General features: G+C 35.9%; 1 protein-coding gene across 2 annotated transcripts in view; it reads right to left on the bottom strand.

The window, feature by feature from the left end:
- Window positions 1–19969, bottom strand: part of INTS13 (integrator complex subunit 13) — a 28269-nt gene extending 8300 nt beyond the window's left edge. The window contains exons 1-11 of one of the 2 annotated variants that reach the window (XM_045510347.2): window positions 19433–19969; window positions 18220–18455; window positions 16122–16196; window positions 10315–10517; window positions 9843–9923; window positions 8308–8398; window positions 6814–6942; window positions 5024–5108; window positions 2597–2686; window positions 2304–2411; window positions 1021–1199 (exon numbers count right to left, since the gene is read on the bottom strand). In XM_045510347.2, the coding sequence (XP_045366303.2) occupies window positions 1021–1199; window positions 2304–2411; window positions 2597–2686; window positions 5024–5108; window positions 6814–6942; window positions 8308–8398; window positions 9843–9923; window positions 10315–10517; window positions 16122–16196; window positions 18220–18444 (1266 nt within the window). In that variant the 5' untranslated portion in view covers window positions 18445–18455; window positions 19433–19969. The remainder of the gene's footprint in view (window positions 1–1020; window positions 1200–2303; window positions 2412–2596; window positions 2687–5023; window positions 5109–6813; window positions 6943–8307; window positions 8399–9842; window positions 9924–10314; window positions 10518–16121; window positions 16197–18219; window positions 18456–19432) is intronic. The other variant, XM_010946541.3, reaches the window with a different exon arrangement.
- Window positions 19970–20067: the final 98 nt, after the last annotated feature.

Consider the following 20067-nt stretch of genomic DNA (forward strand, 5'->3'; position numbering starts at 1 on the left):
TGATACGCAACAAAGCATTTCCTCTAACAGCTTCCCCAACACACAATTTTTTCCCTTCTTTTTGAGCATGAAACCTATCAGCCCTTATACAACGGAGAGGAAGAACACCTCAAACATAAATACATTAATGGTTCTTTCCACTTTTTAAAACACTCATTTTTGTTCACTTCTGTAATGTAACTCTTTTCTATTATATTCAGATAAAAGAATGAGTTAATCACATTACAATACCATTTTGCTTACTTAAAATTACCTTGATGCAACATCAAAATGTTAAGTGATTATCTCTGAATGATGGAATTATAGGTAATTCATAGTTTCTGTTTTTTATTTTTAAAGATATCTATATTTTCTAAATTTTCTATAATGAATAGTTACCAGACTCTCCTTATTTAAAAAACTATGTGAAAATAAAAAGCCTGATCAAAAATGATTAATTACAGTACATAAAACTTTGTAGTTTACAAAGTATATTCATATATATCATTCACATTTAATTTTTATAACCACCTCAAAAAGTATAGTCATGAAATATTGAATATAAAAGAGGGGTGAGGGAGTGAAAAACTCAAATTAGAACAATACAATTTCTACCCAAAATAGGCACAATTTCCTTGTATGCATCTCTCAGTAATACAAAAATTTACAGCATTATTTCAAAGGAGCAGCAATCCAAATATTCAAATGTTTATGGCTGGCACTTGAGTTACTAGAAAGTTCCCCCTAAAATATTAATTTGAATCAATTTCCATTCTTTCCTGTAACTCCAGTGTGTCAATGCCATCCAGATACTTCTCAGCACACACAAATACATAAGGAAGACTAGTGATAAATAGTTCTTCTGAGCAAGTACTGCAGGAATAATATTAAATTAAATTAATAATTAAAATAATAATAAGAAAATTAACTTCTCTAAACTTCTTTTTGTCACAGATCTTAGCACATAATAGCATTCAATAACTACTCGCTGAATGATGACAGACTCAAAATATAAAATTTATAGATTAGTTAGAGTCTTACTGTAATCCGGTAGTCTGTGACTCTTCCTCCACATCCTTCACTAATTGAAGGCGGATCCTCTAGAATGGATCGAGAACTACTAAGGACGTGCAAAAAAATCTCTCCTCCATGGCTACTAAGCATATGACTAATGACTTTGGAACCCGACTTTCGTGGTTGTTCCAATAAAACAGAACGACCTGTCAAAAGCAAGATTATTCTGTCAGTAAAGAAATGCAAAAGGGTTCTTAATTTTTCTCTTAAGATTGATGTCTAGATTTTTCATTTTGTTTATTGTTCTCCATATTTTAACCAGCATTGCTAATTGAGTATATCTGCATTTCAAGTCGTAAAACTCTGAATTCTGGCCTTAGCTTTCTCTTGCTTACCCTCAGCTTACACAGTCATACAGACAGGTTTCCAAAATAATTATAGTGGTCTGTGGTATAATGTTTGGTTATATTGTTCATTCAATTGCAAGTTCATATAAAAGTTTTCTCCTGGACGTCAGGAAGAAAGTGGGATAACGCACATAGAACCCTCAGGTTGCCACAGCTACAAGCCGTCTGGGGGAGAAGGCACAGTCTTAACTCACTAACTGGTTTCTAGTCTACGTGACCAAATGCTGTTTAATCTGGACTCTACATGGTCTGATAATCAAATTGTGCTTCATATAACAATTAAATTAACCTTATGATAAAGGCAAAGTAACTCTTTACAGCAGTAGTTCCAAAATCTAGTTATTATAAGAATCACCAGAGGAGCCAGCAGAATTTAGATTTAGTAAGTGGAGTGCAGTTAATCTGGTCTTTTAAAAAGACTTTTTACACAAGGAAACAACAGATTTGACATCCTGTCTATAAGAATGGTGGTACAGTGTTGAAAATAGAATGTTTATTTATTAAAGGTATAGTGTTTAAAGGGAAATAAGTCCATATAAATTTTGTAATTTAAAATTCAATAGGCCAAGATAAATGGTCTGGATTATTCTATCGTCCCCCCAAAATCAGCTTAGACTCTAAATGTCAAATATTTAAACTAAAAATACTAAAAACCATACTAAGTAAAATTTACGTAGATGCAACAGTCTGAAAGACATGAAGTCATCTTATTTTTAAACATTAGTAAAACTGAAACTGTCAAATAGTATTTACAATTATGGAACTTTAAAACAGTTTTAGGAAATAAAATGGTTAGACTATACTGAAGAAAACAGCCTTCCAGAATTCACATTTTTCACATATTCTCACCAGTGATTTCACTTGTAAAAATCTCAGTGAAAACAATTAAATGATGAAAGTTACCATTTAGAAGAAAATTAGTAAGGCAGGAGGAGGGTCTACTGTTTACGTCTACAGGTGAAATTCGGTAAGCGCCAGTGCAATAGTGTAATTCTGAAACAGAAGAACACACTGATTTGAAAGAATATAAAGAAATATTTCCACAATTAAAAGAGGAAAAAAAAACCCCCACGTGTTCCTTGATCCCCTGAAACAACGAAAAACAAAAACTCAAGAAGAAACAAATGATCCCCACGTAATACTTAAAGAACCATTCCATTTATTCTCTTCTCTTTCAATTGTTTTTAAATACCTACCAATGTTATTCGTCCTTGGTGTGCACCACTTCAATGTTATCGATTCTTTAAATGAGCCTTCTCTACTGCTGCCACCTAAGTGGTTATCACCTTTAAAAATAAGTCAGAGAAATAGTAACATTACTAAATAGATCACAAACTTCAAATGTTTACCAAGGTTTCCAAAAGAGTTTTTAAGCTCTGTAAAAGAAAATACCTCTAGAATAACATCTTTTACTATAAAGTCTTCTAGGAAAATACCAAATAAAGTTTAGATATTAACTATGATTAAAATAAATATTTTCCTCCAAACTTCTCATTAACTAAAGTCATTTCAGTCACTACACTAAAAAGCCAACAGCTAACACTTTTTTAAACTTCTAGAATCTATAACTGCTCCCCTCTGACACCATTAAATGATAAAATTACACAGTTATGTACTCAAAGAAAGCTTTGGGAATCTAAAATGCACAAATAATTATAGTGAATCCCAATAAACTTATTAGAAGAAACATAAAATGAGGGATCTATACGGTAAATATATAAGAAGATATGTAATAGTGAGCATTTTTTGCCTTAATGGAGTCTACAGTAAACAGATGTTAAAATAATAATGAACATCAAAGTCTTAAACCCCTCAAAGTCATCCATGAAGGTTGGAACCAAACTTCTTCCAAACTCCTGTTAATGCTGATATTTTGCCCTCTTCTCATAAATCACAAATGTTCTTAACAGCATCTAGAATGGTGAATCCTTTCCAGAAGGTTTTCAACTTTCTCTGCCCAGATACATCAGAGCAATCACTTTCTATGGGAAGTATAGCTTTCTGAAATATACTTCTTAAGATCTGAAAGTCAAAATTACTCCTTAGTCCACGGGCTGCAGAATGGATGTCGTGTTAGCAGGCATGAAAACTGTTCATCTCTTTGTACATCTCCATCAGAGCTCTTGGGTGACCAGGTGCACTGTCAGTGAGCAGTAATATTTTGAAAGGAATATTTTCTTCTGAGCAGTAGATCTAAACAGTGGGCTTAAAATACTCAGTAAACCATATTCTCAAAAGATGTGCTGTCATCCAGGATTTGCTGTTCCATTTACAAAGCACAGGCAGAGTAGACTTGGCGTAACTCTGAAGGGCTGTAGGACTGTCAGGATGGTAAATGAGCATTGGCTTCAACTTAAAGCTACCGATTACATTAGCCCCTAATAAGAGAGTCAGTCTGTCCTCTGAAGCTTTGAAGCCAGGCACTGACTTCTCCTTTCTAGTTTGAAAGCCCTAGACGGCATCTTCTTCTGATAGAAGACTTTGTCTATGTAGTCATCCTCATGAATCATCTGAGCTGGATCTTCGGGACAACTTGCTGCAGTTTCTCCATCAGCACTGGCTGCTTCACCTTGCATTTGGATGTTATGGAGACAGCTTCTTTCCTTAAACGTCATGAACCAACCTCTGCTAGCCTCAACCTTTTCTCCTGCAGCTTCGTCACCACTCTCAGCCTTCACAGAATTGAAGCGAGTTAGGGTCTTGCCCTGGATTTAGGCTTTGGCTTAAGGGAATGCTGTGGCTGGCTTGATCTTCTATCCAGACCACTGCAACTTCCTCCGTATCAGCAACAAGGCTGTTTCACTTTCTTATCATCCTTGTGTTCTTTGGAGTAGCACTTTTAATTTCCTTTGTATTCACAATCTGGCTAACTGTTTGGCACAAGAGGCCTATCTTTCAGCCTGTCTCAGCTATCAACATGCCTTCCTCACTAAGCTTTCTAGTTTTTTATTCAAAGTGAGAGACATGCAACTCCTCCTTTCATGTGAACACTTAGAGGCCAATACAGAGTTACTAACTGACCTAATTTCAATACTGTGTTTCAGGGAATAGAGAGGCCCAAGGAGAGGGAGAGAGGTGGGGAACAGCCAGTCAGTGGAGCAGTCAGAACACACAACATCTATCCATTAAGGTTACCATCTTACATGGGTACGGTTTGTGGCAACCCAAAACAATTACAATAGCAATAGCAGAGATCATTGATCACAGACCTCCGTAACAAATATAACAACAATGAAAAAGTCTGAAATATTGTATTACCAAAATGCGACACAGAGACATGAACTGAGCAAATGCTGTTGAAAAAATGGCACCAACAGACTTGCTCAACCCAGGTGGCCACAAACCTTCAATTTGTAAAAAACACAACATCTGCGAAGTGCAATAAAGCAAAGCACGATAAAATGAGGTATGCTTGTATCTGTCCCATTAGCCTAGACTTTCCCAAAGTAAATTCAACAGAACACGAGTTCCATGGCCATTAATAGGTGATACTGTCAGATAAGTTTGGAAAGGGATGAACTAAACTCAATCAGGTTTATTTACTGAAGAACTTCTCAAAGCTGTTAGTGTGCTTTCCCATGTCAGATCTTACAAAATAATACTTTCCAATGTCTCTTACTTACCACTTTTCAGGAAATCTACATGTGCATCTTTGTGATGAAGTAGCTCCACGTCATAATTGGCAGATGTGTTAGCATGTTGTTCTTCCTTAAAGTAAAATTTAAAATAACTTGGTTTTGTTTTTAAAATAATGAAGTTATTAATTATTCACTTTGCTTAAAGTGAGATTAAATATACCCAACAATTAGCTATAATAATGGGAGAGTTTGCTCAGTAATTAATCTATTTAAAGATGCAATAATTTTCCACAGCAATATAAACTGGCTATGTATCACTAATAAAATATAAGTGATTTTCCTTATGTTATGTCAGAATTAACAAAGACAACTCATCCAGAAATTCAAAGATATTTTTTACTCTGAATGCACCGTCTTGACAATATTCTTTATACACAGATATGATGTAATTGAAATAGTTTACATAAATTCAATGTGAAATAGTTGTTCAAAGGAGGAAATAGCATCTTTAAATACCTACAGTAAATTAGCAAACACTAATCATATAAAATGGCAAATACAGACTAATAAACAAGTTTAGTAACTTGTTTTTCCTCGATAGTAGATAGAAACTTCAATATTATCTATTTACAAGCAAGAGACAAAGATTGGAGAGTCACAGCAGCAGCACACATCAGCAAGAGAAAGGACAAAAACCACATGTCATCTCAACAGATGCGGAAAAAGCAGCTGATAAAATTCAACATCCATTCATGACGTTACCAAAGTGCATACAGAGGGAACATACCTCAACATAATAAAAGCTACTTAAGACAAACCCACAGCCAACATAACACTCAATGTGAGCTGCTGAAAACCAGTAGCACACAAATGTGGTCAAATTTAAACAGTAAGGTATCTGTCACCCTCAGCGTGTTTTTCTTAAAACTCATGAAATTAGATATATTAAAGTACACCTATTATGCTACTTTACTTATCAATTGCTTCCTCACTCAAACTGTTCTATTGGTTAAGGCTGTAATTTTTCATTAAAGAGCCAGTCAGTAGTATAAGGAGGAAATTAGTAATGGAAAGATTACATTTCTCATGCGATTTAATTTTCATCATATGGTGGCAAAAAAATGAAACTGGACTTATAAGCAAGCTAATTTAAATTTTTAGATATAGTGACTATTTTATATTTGTAAACATAATCAATAAAATTAAGTTCCACTCAGTAAAAATTTATTTAAAGCTTACTATGGGCCAGGCATTGTGCTGATTCTAGACAACAAAATGACAATATAATGAAAATGACAAAAATGTAATAGATTCCTAAGAATATCCATTAGTAAAATTATAAGACTCATATGGATGGTTTTTCAGCTGGAGTAATAAACTTTTTTAAAACTATGAATTATTTTTCCCTAGTCAGACCTATCAGTTACAAGCACCTTTATATACTGAGTAGGCAAGAACAAAAATATAGAAAATAAAAGATCTACTACAAAATATAAAGTAAGGAAAATCTAATAACAACTGTCAGGAAAAGAATCACAGAAAAAGTAATCATTTCAGATAGAAATTATATTTTGATGAAAATAACGAGAAATAAAAAACAAAAGCTGATATAAAGTGTTCTTATTAAAAAGAAAAATACAGCGTTTTGTTCTGTGATCCTTTCTTGTTGCTTTTCATTATTTACTAACCTGGTCAAAGACACTGAATGTGGGCTAGCGAAACAGAAAATATGATATGGGGAGAAAAAGTTAAGGTTCATTAAAATAAATAATATATGTCAAACAAATATTTAAAAAGCAAAGCAGAGCTTTCAAAATAGGAAAAGAACTGCCTACCTTCATTGGAATATTTGTAATAGTAGTTGAAGCCAAGTCGAAATGTTGCTGTACTAAAATATTTAACTTGGTAGCAAGATGCCGTCCTGCACGAACGCTATGAACTTCGCTGGTTAAAACAGGGGACAACTACAGAGAAGTATGAAAAAAACCCACAGAACATTAACACATTGTAACTTAGTGCTAAAATATTTTACTTCAACCCATAAAAATTAAGTACTTTCACTTATAAGAATTTGGGAAAAAAAAAAGGTCCATAAATTAACCATGATCATTATTTTAGTAATAGACTTACACACATTCAGTTACTCAACAGATAGGTATTAAGGAGAACTTACTGTATTAATTGCCGGAAATCGTGTGAGCTACTGGAGGATACAGCAGTGAACAGGCAAAGTCCCTGTCCTCTTGAAACTTAGTCTTTGATTAAAATATATATTTTAATTAATATTTTACTTATATTTATATAAATGCAAAATTGATTTGAAGTAGCCCACAGAAATACTGAGGAACAAATAATCCATTTTGTGGAGAGGACAAACCCCTGCAGACAGAACTGCTTATTACAAAGAATGGAAATCGCTACAAACACCGTATTTTGTCATCAGTAAAAGCGATACGGCAGCCGAAAGTTCCTTATAACAAGGTAACACAAAATTTTACTCATTGCAGGGTAATAATATTTATTGCAAGTAAAATTTAGTTATCACAAAGTAAAGCCAATATACTGTCATGTTAACAAGAGTCAGAAAAAAGCTAACAAAAAATGGGCTTACACTGGAAACCACCTAAAACACATGATAGAGATGACCTAAAAAACCAATCAACTATAAAAAATTTATGGACTAATACTTCATATGTTTATATTAAATAATGCTAAATGAAAAACCAGAACTAAGAACATAAACATTTAATATAATTACATAAATACATATATCTGTATTTCTAAACACAGACCACTGATGAAGAATATTACATGATATGAATCCATTGAATAATCAACAGATTCATCTCTTCCTTTAAAATTATTCAAATTTATTTAAAAAGTAAAATCAAGGTTGGAAATTAGCTTTTCCCTCCTCTGGAGAGATAAAATTAATTTCTTTGTTATAGAAGTGTATTTTGATTAAAGAGTGTATTGTTTTCCTAATGAGGAGGAAAAAAAGATTTTTACAGAATAAAAAGTTATTAAAGCAATTGAACACCATTACAACACTTGAACTCTGAGGAACAATACAAATGTGGACAGTCTGACAACACATTTATTTAAAATAAACAACAACAGGCAAGAAAAGCAGAAAATGCTTTTAAAATATACCATTATGACATGAAGAACCAATCTAGGTGTTATGCCATACAGGTTGCTTTTAAAATTCTAAGTATCTTCTTGGCAGAAAATTTTGGCAATGTGATCATTTTCAGGCTAAAACTTCTCAGCATTTATTAATAATAACTAACAACAAACAATCTTTCTTCCATTCCTTCTGCACTCACCTCTTTTTTAGGACGATCAGACACAAGGCTGTCTTCACCAACTGGGTAGGTATGGATCAAGACCAGTTCACACTTCTGAATCTGCATGAGACTTAAAGAGAAACTTTTCACTTAGAATATAAGAATACATACTATGTAAAAGTTCAGGCAGGTAAACTATAAAAAGTATAATAAAACAAGTGTATCTCTATAATTAGATAATACAGTTAACATAAAAGCTAAATATTTAGAAAAACTGCTGTACTTGTATGAACATTTAATGAATAATTTACATGAATTTAATTCAAATGCAAAAATAATTTTCTGTGTATTGTAGGATAAAATAAAAGGAAAAGTCTTATAATCAGGTATAATTTTCAATAGTAACTGCCACAGAGAAAATGAATATATTGTATATTAATTTCCCTTTTACTAATTTTTTTTAAGGACAAGTTCAGGCAATATTATTACCTATAACTGATTATTTCCAAGAACACAGAATTTGTAATGCTAAAAAGTTGCTCCCAGCTTTTTATTTTATTTATTTATTTTTTGCCGCCTCCATTTTATTTCATTTCATTTTTTTTACTAAGGTATAGGTGATATACAATAATAAAAGTTTCAGGTATACAATACAGTGATTTACAATTTTCAAAGGTTATACTCCATTTATAGTTAGTATAAAAAATTGGCCAAATTCCCCATATCGTATAATATATCCTTGTAGCTTATTTATTTTATACATAATAGTTTGTACCTCTTAATCCCTGCCCCCATAATACCCTTCTCCCTTTCCCTGTCCCCACTGGTAACTACTAGTTTGTTCTGAGAGCCAACTCTTTATTCTAAAATTTCCAAACCTACAGAAAAATTGAAAGAAAAGTACTATTCAATGAACACCCATATATCCTTAAGCTACATTCACCACTAGCTATAATTTTTGTCTCTATAAATGCCTAAATAAGTGTACTTTTTTTTTTAACTAAGTCATTTGAGAGTAAGTTGCAGAGGAAATGATACTTCATTCCTAAACACCTCAGCATGCTTCCTTCTCCTGCTGAGAACAACCCTACTCGTTAACAGTCATACCAGTACTTCACCTAGAAAATTAATAGTAACTCAGCCTAACACAGACTCCACATTGCAATGGTCCCAAACATGTCTTTAGTAGCTTGTTTCTTTTTTAAAAATTCATACAACTCAATCAGTCATTATGTTCTGATTTGGTACACACTGAATAATGCCACCAACAATTTGCTCATTTTACAGATTTCTAACACAGAGTGTGAGAGCAAGACATCAAAAAATATGCATTATAAATTTATGTATTATTTTATCCTTTTGATCACCTTTCCTCTGAGCAAACAGTTAAATTTCAAAGTGAAAGGGAAAATGGGACAAGAAGTTTCTGATCAAACATACATTTTTCAACTGATTTGTAGAGCCAGTAGAGAATTTAAGGGAATGCTACCAATACTAGAATTTTTAGAATAATTATAGTGAAATATATATGACCATAAAATGGAATATTTATTCCATTTGTGGATTATACTTACTGATCTGAATTTGCAGCAAGCTTGTTGTGTTCATGAATTGTTTCCTGAACACAGTCCTCAAGCATCCGCACGTGACTATCACTATGGCATAAAAAAGACATAACCAATTTAAAGAAATAAACAGTAAGAGAAAAAAATTAACAAGTACTCTTCAGCTGTAATATCCTGTTATAGGCACTTAAAATTACTTTAATCAGGGACTATCTTTAGTGTGCTGATTCATGACACCCAACAACCAACTAAATGAAAACACTAGTGAGAAAAAGTCAAATTGACCTACATGATAACAAAGTAAATAGTTTTCATTGAGATGAGTGTTTATTTTAGAACTGGATAAATAGAACTTTGATATTAGAAAGGCCACACGTGATATGCTTAAATGTTTACATGCTGTCCCTGCCTTTTTAAATAAAAACTGCAACAGGACATTAAAATTCCCTCAGTGAAAGAATTACTGGGGTTAACATCTTACCTTTTCGCATTAGTAATGCAAATTATTCGTCCTCTATTGCCAACTCGTTCTGCATTCTCCATTAGTAGAGTACGAGCCTCATGCTGGTATTCTGTAATTTTACAAAGGGTTTCCACTGCTGCAACGAGCCCATGCAGAATACTGCAGCATTCTGGATCTGCCCGTGGGTTAGGAGGCCCGACAGCAGCTAGTGCTGCCATGAGCTAAGGGAAAGGGAAAACAACCACGTGGACAAGAATAAGCACAAGTCAGACAAAGGCACCACAAGGAAGGGAAACTGTAGGACCAATGTACCTTATAAATACGGACACAAATATCCTCAACAACACACTAGCCCACTGAATCCAGCAACATATAAAAAGAACTATACACCATGACCAGGCAGGACTTATCCCAGGAATGCAAAGTTGATTTAAATTCTGAAAATTAACTAATGCAAATATGCAATATGCAACAGAATTTTTAAAAATCAGATGATCATCTCCATAAATACAGAAAAGCATTTGACAAAACCTAAGACCCTTTATGATAAAAACACTCAACAAACTAGAAATAGAAGGGAACTTCCTCAAGATGTGTTCCTTCTAAGGTCAGAAGGAAGTTTAGTCTCATCACTTCTATTCAGTGCTTCACTAGAAGTCCTAACCTGAGCAATTAGGAAAGAAAAAGAAATAAATAGGATTCAGACTGGAAAGGAAGAAGTAAAACTATCTCTATGTGGCAGGTGATGATCTTGTGTGTAGAAGATCCTAAGGAATCCATTAAAAAATTTTTTAGAAGTAATAAGCAAGTTCAGCCAGGTTGCAGGTTACGTGACCAGCACACAAAAACTGACTATATTGCTATCTACTTGCAAAGAGCAATCTAAAATTGAAATTAAGGAAATAATTCTATTTACAGAAGCACCAAAAACAATAAAATGCTTAGGAATAAATTTAACAAAGGAAATGCAAATTTTACACTCTGAGAACTACAAAATATTATTAAAAGAAATTAGAGGTCTAAATGAATGGAAAACATCCCATGTTCGTGGACTGGAAGACTTAATACTGTGAAGACGAAAATATCACCCAAACTGAACTACAGATTAAATGTAATCTCTATCAGAACCCCAGCTGACTTCTTTATAGAAATTAACAAGCTGATTCTAAAATTCATATGGAATTGCAAGGCACCCAGAAAGCCAAAACAATCTTAGAAAAGAATAAAGTGTGAGGATTTTGCTTTATATATGCATAAAGGTACACTGGAAGGACCCATTAAAAACTAATAGTGGTGTGGATAAACACTGATGTGCTGGTAACCAGCTATCCAAAGAGGGGAAAAAACCCTAATTTGCAATGCTTGCCAGTATCTATGGTTAAATACTACCATAATCACTAATTTCAAGCTTTCACTGAATGCAAAGTTGGTAGCTCTTCCACGTTGGTATAAGCAGCCTCTAGTACACCACTAACCAGGGCAGGGGATGAATGGGAAATGTTTCAAGGCTTCGCTTTTGCTTACACACACATATACACGTACATATGTATATACATGCAAGTATATGTAAAATTTATTTTTAAACTACATAGTTATTACCAATTCATAAAAAGTAATGAAAAAAGAAAGAAAAAAATACTGTGTATATATGACTATATGAAGTCACTGCGACACAGGAGAAGCTCAATAAAAAGCTGCTTTTTAGGGGAGGGGGTACTGTGATCCTGGGAAAGCAGCAGTAAGCAAGCTTAGCTTTTGGAGGCAGATAAATCTGCACTGAAATTCCGGCTCTGCCTTTTAATACTGTGTGACCCTGGTCAATCTCCCCTCGCCCTTTCCTAATCTGAAAGTGAAACTAACAACAGAACCTGCTCCCCACTGGTTTGCTACCTTCAAACTTCATTTAATTTAACCAACAAAAACAAGACCAAAACTCCTGACTCTGACAAATTTTTGTCATAAAACCTATGATATATAGAATAGAGGTATATATGTGCTCTAAGGGAAACAGCCCCGGACTCAGGTGTGGAAGTCAAAAACCTCTGGCCCCTGGGAGTTTCAGTTCCTTCACCAGCACAACGAAGGAGCCAAAAGAAAACATGCATTCTTCAATCAATCTACTTCAACTGTTTCTCACCATTACTCACAATAACTAGAGAAAGGTGTCACATGGATAACCAAAGCTAAACATTAAATGTGTTAACATAGACAAGGTTACACATAATTTATACAAAATGTCAATTACTTCGTATCATCTTAAACATCAGTGATTTGCTACTTAGTTGCCTTCACAACTGGAGTTTCCCCTTCTGATCATAAGCTAAAAGCAGTGAGTGAGATATAACGTGCCTTCACCTTCAGAAAGCAGACGGAAGCAGTAATTCTTGTATCATCAGTACCCCCATTATCATCAAATGCATACCTTTTACTGCACTGCAGAGGTGCAGTAAGGAAAACCTATCCGAACTTGTACTTATTTTTATTCATACACAACTAGAAAAGCTTCAGGCTTCTTTCACAGTGCCTCTTGAAAGAAAGCAAGCAGAATATGTGCTATTTCAAAAAGATAGTACAGGAGGAGTGTATAGAATCCTTAGTATTTTTTTAAAGCAGTGAAAGAATAAAGAACATTCTGAAATGATACAAATGCAAAGCCAAGCCAATAAAAGTCCCCGCCCTGCCGTTTCAGTGAGTTACCTCAAAAGACAAAAAGGTTAGAAATGTTTACATATTATAATATTAATCACAACATTTTAAGACCAAACACTGTGATAAACACACTTTCTTTACAAAGTGTCCCATTTAGAAAAAAATATGAAAACGAATAAATGTATGTATATGCAAGACTGGGACACTGTGCTGTACACCAGAGATTGACACACTGTAATTGATTGTACTTCAATTTAAAAAAACAGTCCCATTTAAAACACATTTGGATGAGATTATTTCCACCAAAGGGCATCCATTAATAGAAAATTTTTAACATAAAAGAGTTTAAATAATACATTCAAATATTTCACTAATGCCTGTCTCTCATGTTCATATTCACTGGTAGTAAACTGAAGTCTTCTACCCAACTGAACAAATGCAAAGAAGGTAATCTACCGTAAGCTCAATATCCTGAGACAAATGTTTAAAACGTACACATCTGATGTATTGAGGATTGGTTAATTTCTGCTCTCTCCTAAAACTCCACTAAAACTGTAGTAAAAGAACTTAATTTAAGAAACCAAACACCAAAGAGGGGGAAAAAACACATAAACCTGCAAAGACAAAGGAATGGAGGAGGAGATGAGAGCAAACAAGAGATGTCAGCAAGACTGTATGAAAATGGATGGAGAAAGTGCAATGGACTTAGTAGGACTGGCTATGCTGAAATCTAAGTGCCTCCAGGGCAAAATGGCAAGCTGATCTGCCTGTCAGAATCCAGGAGAAGTTCAGGACTTGGAGCTATCAAGCACCACATAAAGCAGGGGTGAGGCAAGATATTGAAAACCATGAAGGGATTGAAGTCAGAATGAGGAACAGCCGGACTCCTAATCTTACTCACAGCCTACCCATGTCAGTGCCTACCTCTTCCTGATCCCCCCACATACAGAATCGCATGCTTCGGAGGAACGGAACCAGAAAGGTACCAGCACGGGGGCCACAAAGCACAGCAGAGGGTAAGGGTAAGAGACTAGACCAGTGCTGCCCAAAAGAACTTTCTGTGATGATGGAAATGTTCTATATCTTATCGTATTTAATTTTAATTAATTTAAATGTAAATAGTAGCTATAGAATAGCTAAGTGTAGCTCTACAGGGCTGGTAGCTACTATATTGGACAGCACAGTACTCGCCCAAAAACAGAAAGACTGAGTAAAGGTTTGACTTCTGGATGGTGAAACCTACCATCTCCTGTGGCTCCCAGAAGGCAGACAGCCAAGTTTGCAGCACACAGGCAGGTCTTCTCTGGAGACACTGAACAGTTCCAGAGAGAGGATCTGTCCAGTCTGACAGCTGGCAGTCTCCCAGGGAAAACAATTCGACTGAACTACGATGAAGGCCAGTCAGTAATACTCCACAACATGCAGATGGTCTCATCTGCTGTACATTTAGTGCCTTGCTTTTAAATAAGGCTGCGTAGCTAAATACTAGCCAGCATTTAGGAAAGGCCTCAACATGAGATGAATGCAAAGAGATCAAAAGAAAACTTCGAATAAATATTAGTAATACCTTCAGATTAAAAAATTATACCCACAGAACAAGAAAAGGATATGAGAAAAATGGACATAATTAGAGCAAAGTAGAAGTTCTTGGAAATTAAAAATATGATCAAATAAAAAGTTCCAGTGGGGAGGGTATAGCTCAGTGGTATAGTGTGTGCTTAGCATGCATGAGGTCCTGGGTTCAATCCCCAGCACCTCCATTAAAAAATAAATAAATGAATAAACTTAGTTACCTCCCCCCCACCAAAAAAAGTTCCATATAAGGGTTAAAAGGAAATAGGAAAAGGCTCACAAAAGGAGAGTAACAACAAGAGGACCAATGAGAAAAAGAATAAGGAATTGAATCCAGAAGATGCAACACTCTACTCACAGGGATTCCAGAAAGACACAGAAACACAGAGACAAGAACATCATCAAAGAAACAATCCAGGGGGATTTTCCCGAAGAATAATAGCCTAGTGCCATGAATGAGAAAAGACTATCACCAAAGCAGATCACTGAGAAACTTCAGAACATAAGGGAGGAAAGAAATGATTCTAAAAGCTTTCGGAGAGAAATTATGAAAAAGATTAATACTGAACTTCTCAACAACACTGGAAGCTGTAGAGCAGTAGAGGAAGGCACTCAGAATTTTGAGGAAAAAATTATTTCCAACCTGAAATTCTTATACCCCAAGTATCAATAAACTGTAAGTTACAGGAATTCTGGAGGTTGTATTCTACCCAAAAAAGAGATTACACCCCCCAAAATAGAGGGGAAAAGTCAGGATCTGAAAAACAGGGGGAGAGGGAGACAGCCGGGCACCAGGCCTAGGAAGCAACCAATTCAAACTGCAGCTGAAGACTGCGCTCCAAGAAGTTTTTCAAGGGAAAAAAAAAAAAAAACTGCTAAATTTCTAATACACCAATGATAAAAATATCAAGAAGTTTTGTAGAGACATGAGGAAAAGCAGCAACAGATACTCAGCAAACTAAGTAAATTAAAGGGGAAAAAAAGGAAATGATAAGTTCCAGGAACACACAGAAAGTTTTACAAAAAAGGAAATACCACGTAAGTCAAATCATCATGCTGTATACCTTAAACTTATACAGTGCTGCCAGTCAACTTTGTCTTAATAAAATCTTAAAAGAAGCAAAAGAAAGGAAATAACCACATGCCCTACTTGGCTTAGCAGCGGGTAACGCTTTACGTAGACATCATAATGTAAACATGGAATTTTTAATTAACCAAAACCTCTGATATAACAATATTAAGTAAATGAGAGAAGGGGAGGGGGCAGTCATAGTGGTGTGGGTGAGAGGAAGTATAAAAGGTAAATTCCCATTAACAATAATGATAAATAAACTTTAAATTGAGAACTCTATATAAATAGCAGTAAAAACATGTTATTTACAAATACGGAAGTAAATACTAGATAAGTAAAGAGTTGAAAATTTGCTTCCAGAAAGCGGGCAAAGACTGGACTCCAAACAGTTGTTTTTCTTTTAGTAGTAGTTGATGTTTTAAAACTATGTACAAATATTATACCAATTTCTAAAAATTAATCATTTTTAAAGAAAGTATTACCATGTTCACATAATTTTCAAAAACGGTCACAGCTCAAAACCTAAGCATACCTCCTGCAAATTTTGGTCTTCTTGAGTCCAAGAATTTAAAACATGTGCTCCAGAGTCACTCACAATGAAATTCACCTAATAGAGTTGAAAGAAATAATTAGTATTCAACTCCAATTCCACTCCATCACACCATATTTAAGATATTTATTTTATTATAAATGTTTTAATATAAACAATATAAATATAAACAGAGAATGCAGTCCATAGCACAGGTTTGTTGATTGATTGATTCATTCATTTTATAGTTATAGTCACATGCCAGGTGCTATTCTCAGCACTGGGGATATGGGAATACAGTGATGAATCAAACAGTTCTGCTGCTAACAATGGGGAAAGCCAGGGGTTCGGGGATGTAGTCAGATAGAGGGCAGTGTAAGGAGAATATAAACAAAAATAAATGAACAGGATAATTTCAAAGAGTGATAAATGCTATGAAAAAGAAGTTGTTTTTAGCTACTTCAGGTTGGGTGATCAGAGAAGGGCTCTCTATAGAAGTGGCAATTGAGGGGAATCCAAAATGACCAAAAGCAACCAGCTATGGAAAGAGCTGGGGGCAGAATTCCAGGTATAGCAAATAGCAAATGCAAAAGCCTCCAAGTGTGTACCCTCAAAAACGTGAAGGTCAAAGTGGGCAGAGAGGTAGGAGGTAAGGTCAGAAAAATAAGCAATAGCCGTATCACACAGGGCACTGAAAGCCGAAAGAATGGGTTTGGGCTTTACTCTAAATTTTAAAGAAAGTAAAATGCAAACAAAAAAAACCACTATGCGATAATACGGTGACAGTAAGGATGTATTAGAAAGTACACCAAATGATGGCTATGTTCTCTTTTGGGAGGAGGGCGAGATTATTTCTTTCCCCTGGACTATATGATCTAATTCATGATCTTTTTTCCAAATACCCATGAAATACTAGCTTTGCTTCCCCAGCAAGTTTGGTAAGTAGCCTTCTCTCCTAAGGCTCGTCTGACAGGAGCGTATTTTAGTAGCCACTTTACTTACATTAACCTCACTGCAATTGCACAACAATCACAGGAAGGAGGTGTCATGCTTACATAGGAGGAAACTGAGGCTTGGAGAGATTAAGCAAAAAGATCAAGGTTATATGGCTGGTAGTCCAATGATGCCAGGATGTGAATCAAAATCTGCCCCCTAAAATCACTACATCATGCCTCCTCTCATATATATATATATGTAAATTTTTTTAGCCTACATGCACAATTTACAGAGGGACTAAACACAATTTAAATCTGGAATATATCTGAATGCACAATATATATTAGATTCTCTATACTCAGCCTTCCTGTTACTGCCCTGCTTGTGCCAGTCTAATTGGCGAGGTCCCGGCCTAGGCTACTCCAAGTGAGACAGAAAGCAACTCACCCACTTGTGGCTAACCAAATGACCTTCCCAAAATAAAACAGTTGAGATTCTGAAATCCGAAGATAATTTTCACCCTTGGAATTTCTAACAATCTTCAAATTTTCTTCTGATAAAAACAATTTCTGCTTAGCATTCTTAAGAGCATTTCTTCCCAATTCTGCAGCAGTTTAGTAAACAGTCACTAAAACTCTAACCAGCCCAGTTCAGATTCTGATTCTGCCTCTAACTAGTCATATGATTCAGGGCAAGTTTCTTCTCTTTATCTCAGTTTCTGCATCTCCATCATGGCAGTAATAAACAAGGCTGATCTTCAGGTGGTACATACCAAAACGCTCTGACAAAACTGCCTACAGCCAACCTCCCTTCTGCTGATGCTGGCAACAGTTCTCAACGCTCCGTGCCTGTTCCATTCTGCTTATTATATAGTTTGAATACCGTCCCCGTAATTACAGTAGCTACCCCATAGGACTGTTGTCAGAGTTAAAGGAGTTAATAAATACGAAGCACATGTAAGTGCTCCATATGTTAGCTGTTATTATTATTGCTGGCCCCAATTAAATACACATATTAATTCCAAAGGGGAGTTCTATATACCACATTTGTAAAGTAGTAAATAAACAGTTGAAAGTCAAATCCACAGCAAACTCATATATAAAAAATGTAATAGGCAGTTAAGCACATCCCCCAAATCATGATTTTACTTGTAATTCACACTCACCAGCTTTTTGAAAGGAAATATATCATACATTATTCTACAGTATTCCATGGAAGACTCTACTGAGCAAGTCCACAATGATTTAGATATGGGGGCCAAAGGGATGATTCCTTGGGTCCTGTTCTTCACCAGCATATCGAACTCGACATGCTGTCTGCATGATTCTGCCATGTAAGGGCAGTGATCCACAACAAATACTGTTTTATGAGATTCAGAAAAAATCTTCATTTTGTTTCAACCTGTAAGAGATAAAATACATTAGCCAAACATCTTACACATGACATTTACTATCTTAAAAGTATTTCTAATTGATGTGTCTTTTCCTCAAGAAGATTTGATAGGAAATATGAATAATCAGTATTCAAAGAAATTTATCCAACAAAGGACAAGATTTAATGAGGTCATAACCAGAAAGTAACTATCAATTCAAGAGATGAGCTACAGCATCTTAAGGGGTCTCTCTACCAGTCACAGGCAAAATACAATCCATGCATTTTTTTTTTTTTGCCTTTTGAATGAACTTAAAATTTGTCAGAAGAAAACATTTTTACAAATATTTTGTACTTTACTCCCTTCCATAATACCAAACATAATAAACAGCAAATACTCTTCAAATACACTTTTGATGATCCTTGCTAATTGACATCAAGCACATATAAACCCTTCAATTAACATAAGTCAGCATTTTGGGGCTTCCCTCCAAAAAAACTCAAGACTTCTGAAAAAGTGTGGGGGAGAATTAACTGGAAAGAGTGACAACAAAAGGGAAGCCCAAAGCATAACATCTCCTAAGATACGTGCATATCAGGTCTTAGCATTAGGAATAAGGACCTCAAATTCACACTCTTCCCCTTAGCTTTTGAAACAACAGTAATTTACCACGTAGAACAGAAAAACTTAGGTACTGCCATCACACTGATGGGGAAGAGGAACTTTTAAAAACTTTTTCTTATAAAAACTCCCTTGCTTCGCTAATAAAATCTCATACTGAATAGACAATCCACATTCGAAAAGCACATGGTAAACAGAGCAAAAGTGTTCATCAAAACGAACCGACGTTTTACAATCCAGCTATTTTCTTCTCCTGCTTTCAAACGCATTTCCCCTTCATGCAAAACTCTTCTTTGAGAAACCTAGACACACTCTGCTGGAGAGTGGGGGGTGGAAAGTACAAGGTGAGTGGATAGGGAAGACCTCAGGATCGAGGTTCGCTTACTTTCGTGCCTGGTCCTGCAGTGAAAACGAACAGAGGCTATGGACCACAGCCTCTCTGGAAAAGGCTGCTGGCTGGGTGGGGAGGGTCAGCGCACAGTCAGGAGTGCCTGGCACCAAAGACAGGGGGCTATGCTTTCCCCGCTCATCTCATAGCACACCGGTCCTTCCCAGGCTTCCTAAATGCAGGAGCGCGCGCGCGCCTGCGCGTGAACACAAACACTCACACACTCGGACTGGCGCGTGCGCAAAGCACCCTTCGACAGCCCCGCCAAACTGCCCTTCCCCCTCGGTGGGCCAGCCGTCCGGGTCCCTAACAGGAAGAGGGCGGAGCCAAGGGAAAAAATGCCTCCGACCCTCAAGATTTTCTTCTACCCGCTAATTTTCTCAATCACGCATTGGGAAGATTGATCCGGGCGACCTGAGAGCCTCCCCAACAGCGAAGCACCAACCACAGCGGCGGCTAAACCAGCCACCGTCCCCTAAACGCAAGGCCCTCCCACTCGGTCTCCCCTTCTCGGTCTCTCCACCCAGGCCAGTGCCCCTAGCAAAACTCGCGAGACTTTGCGAGAGGCCGAGCGAAAGCTTGAGAGTAGATTAATAGGGAGGGACGTGAAATGGCCCGCCCCTACCTCTCGC

This window comes from Camelus bactrianus, chromosome 34, assembly GCF_048773025.1.
Source record: "Camelus bactrianus isolate YW-2024 breed Bactrian camel chromosome 34, ASM4877302v1, whole genome shotgun sequence".
NCBI lineage: Eukaryota > Metazoa > Chordata > Mammalia > Artiodactyla > Camelidae > Camelus > Camelus bactrianus.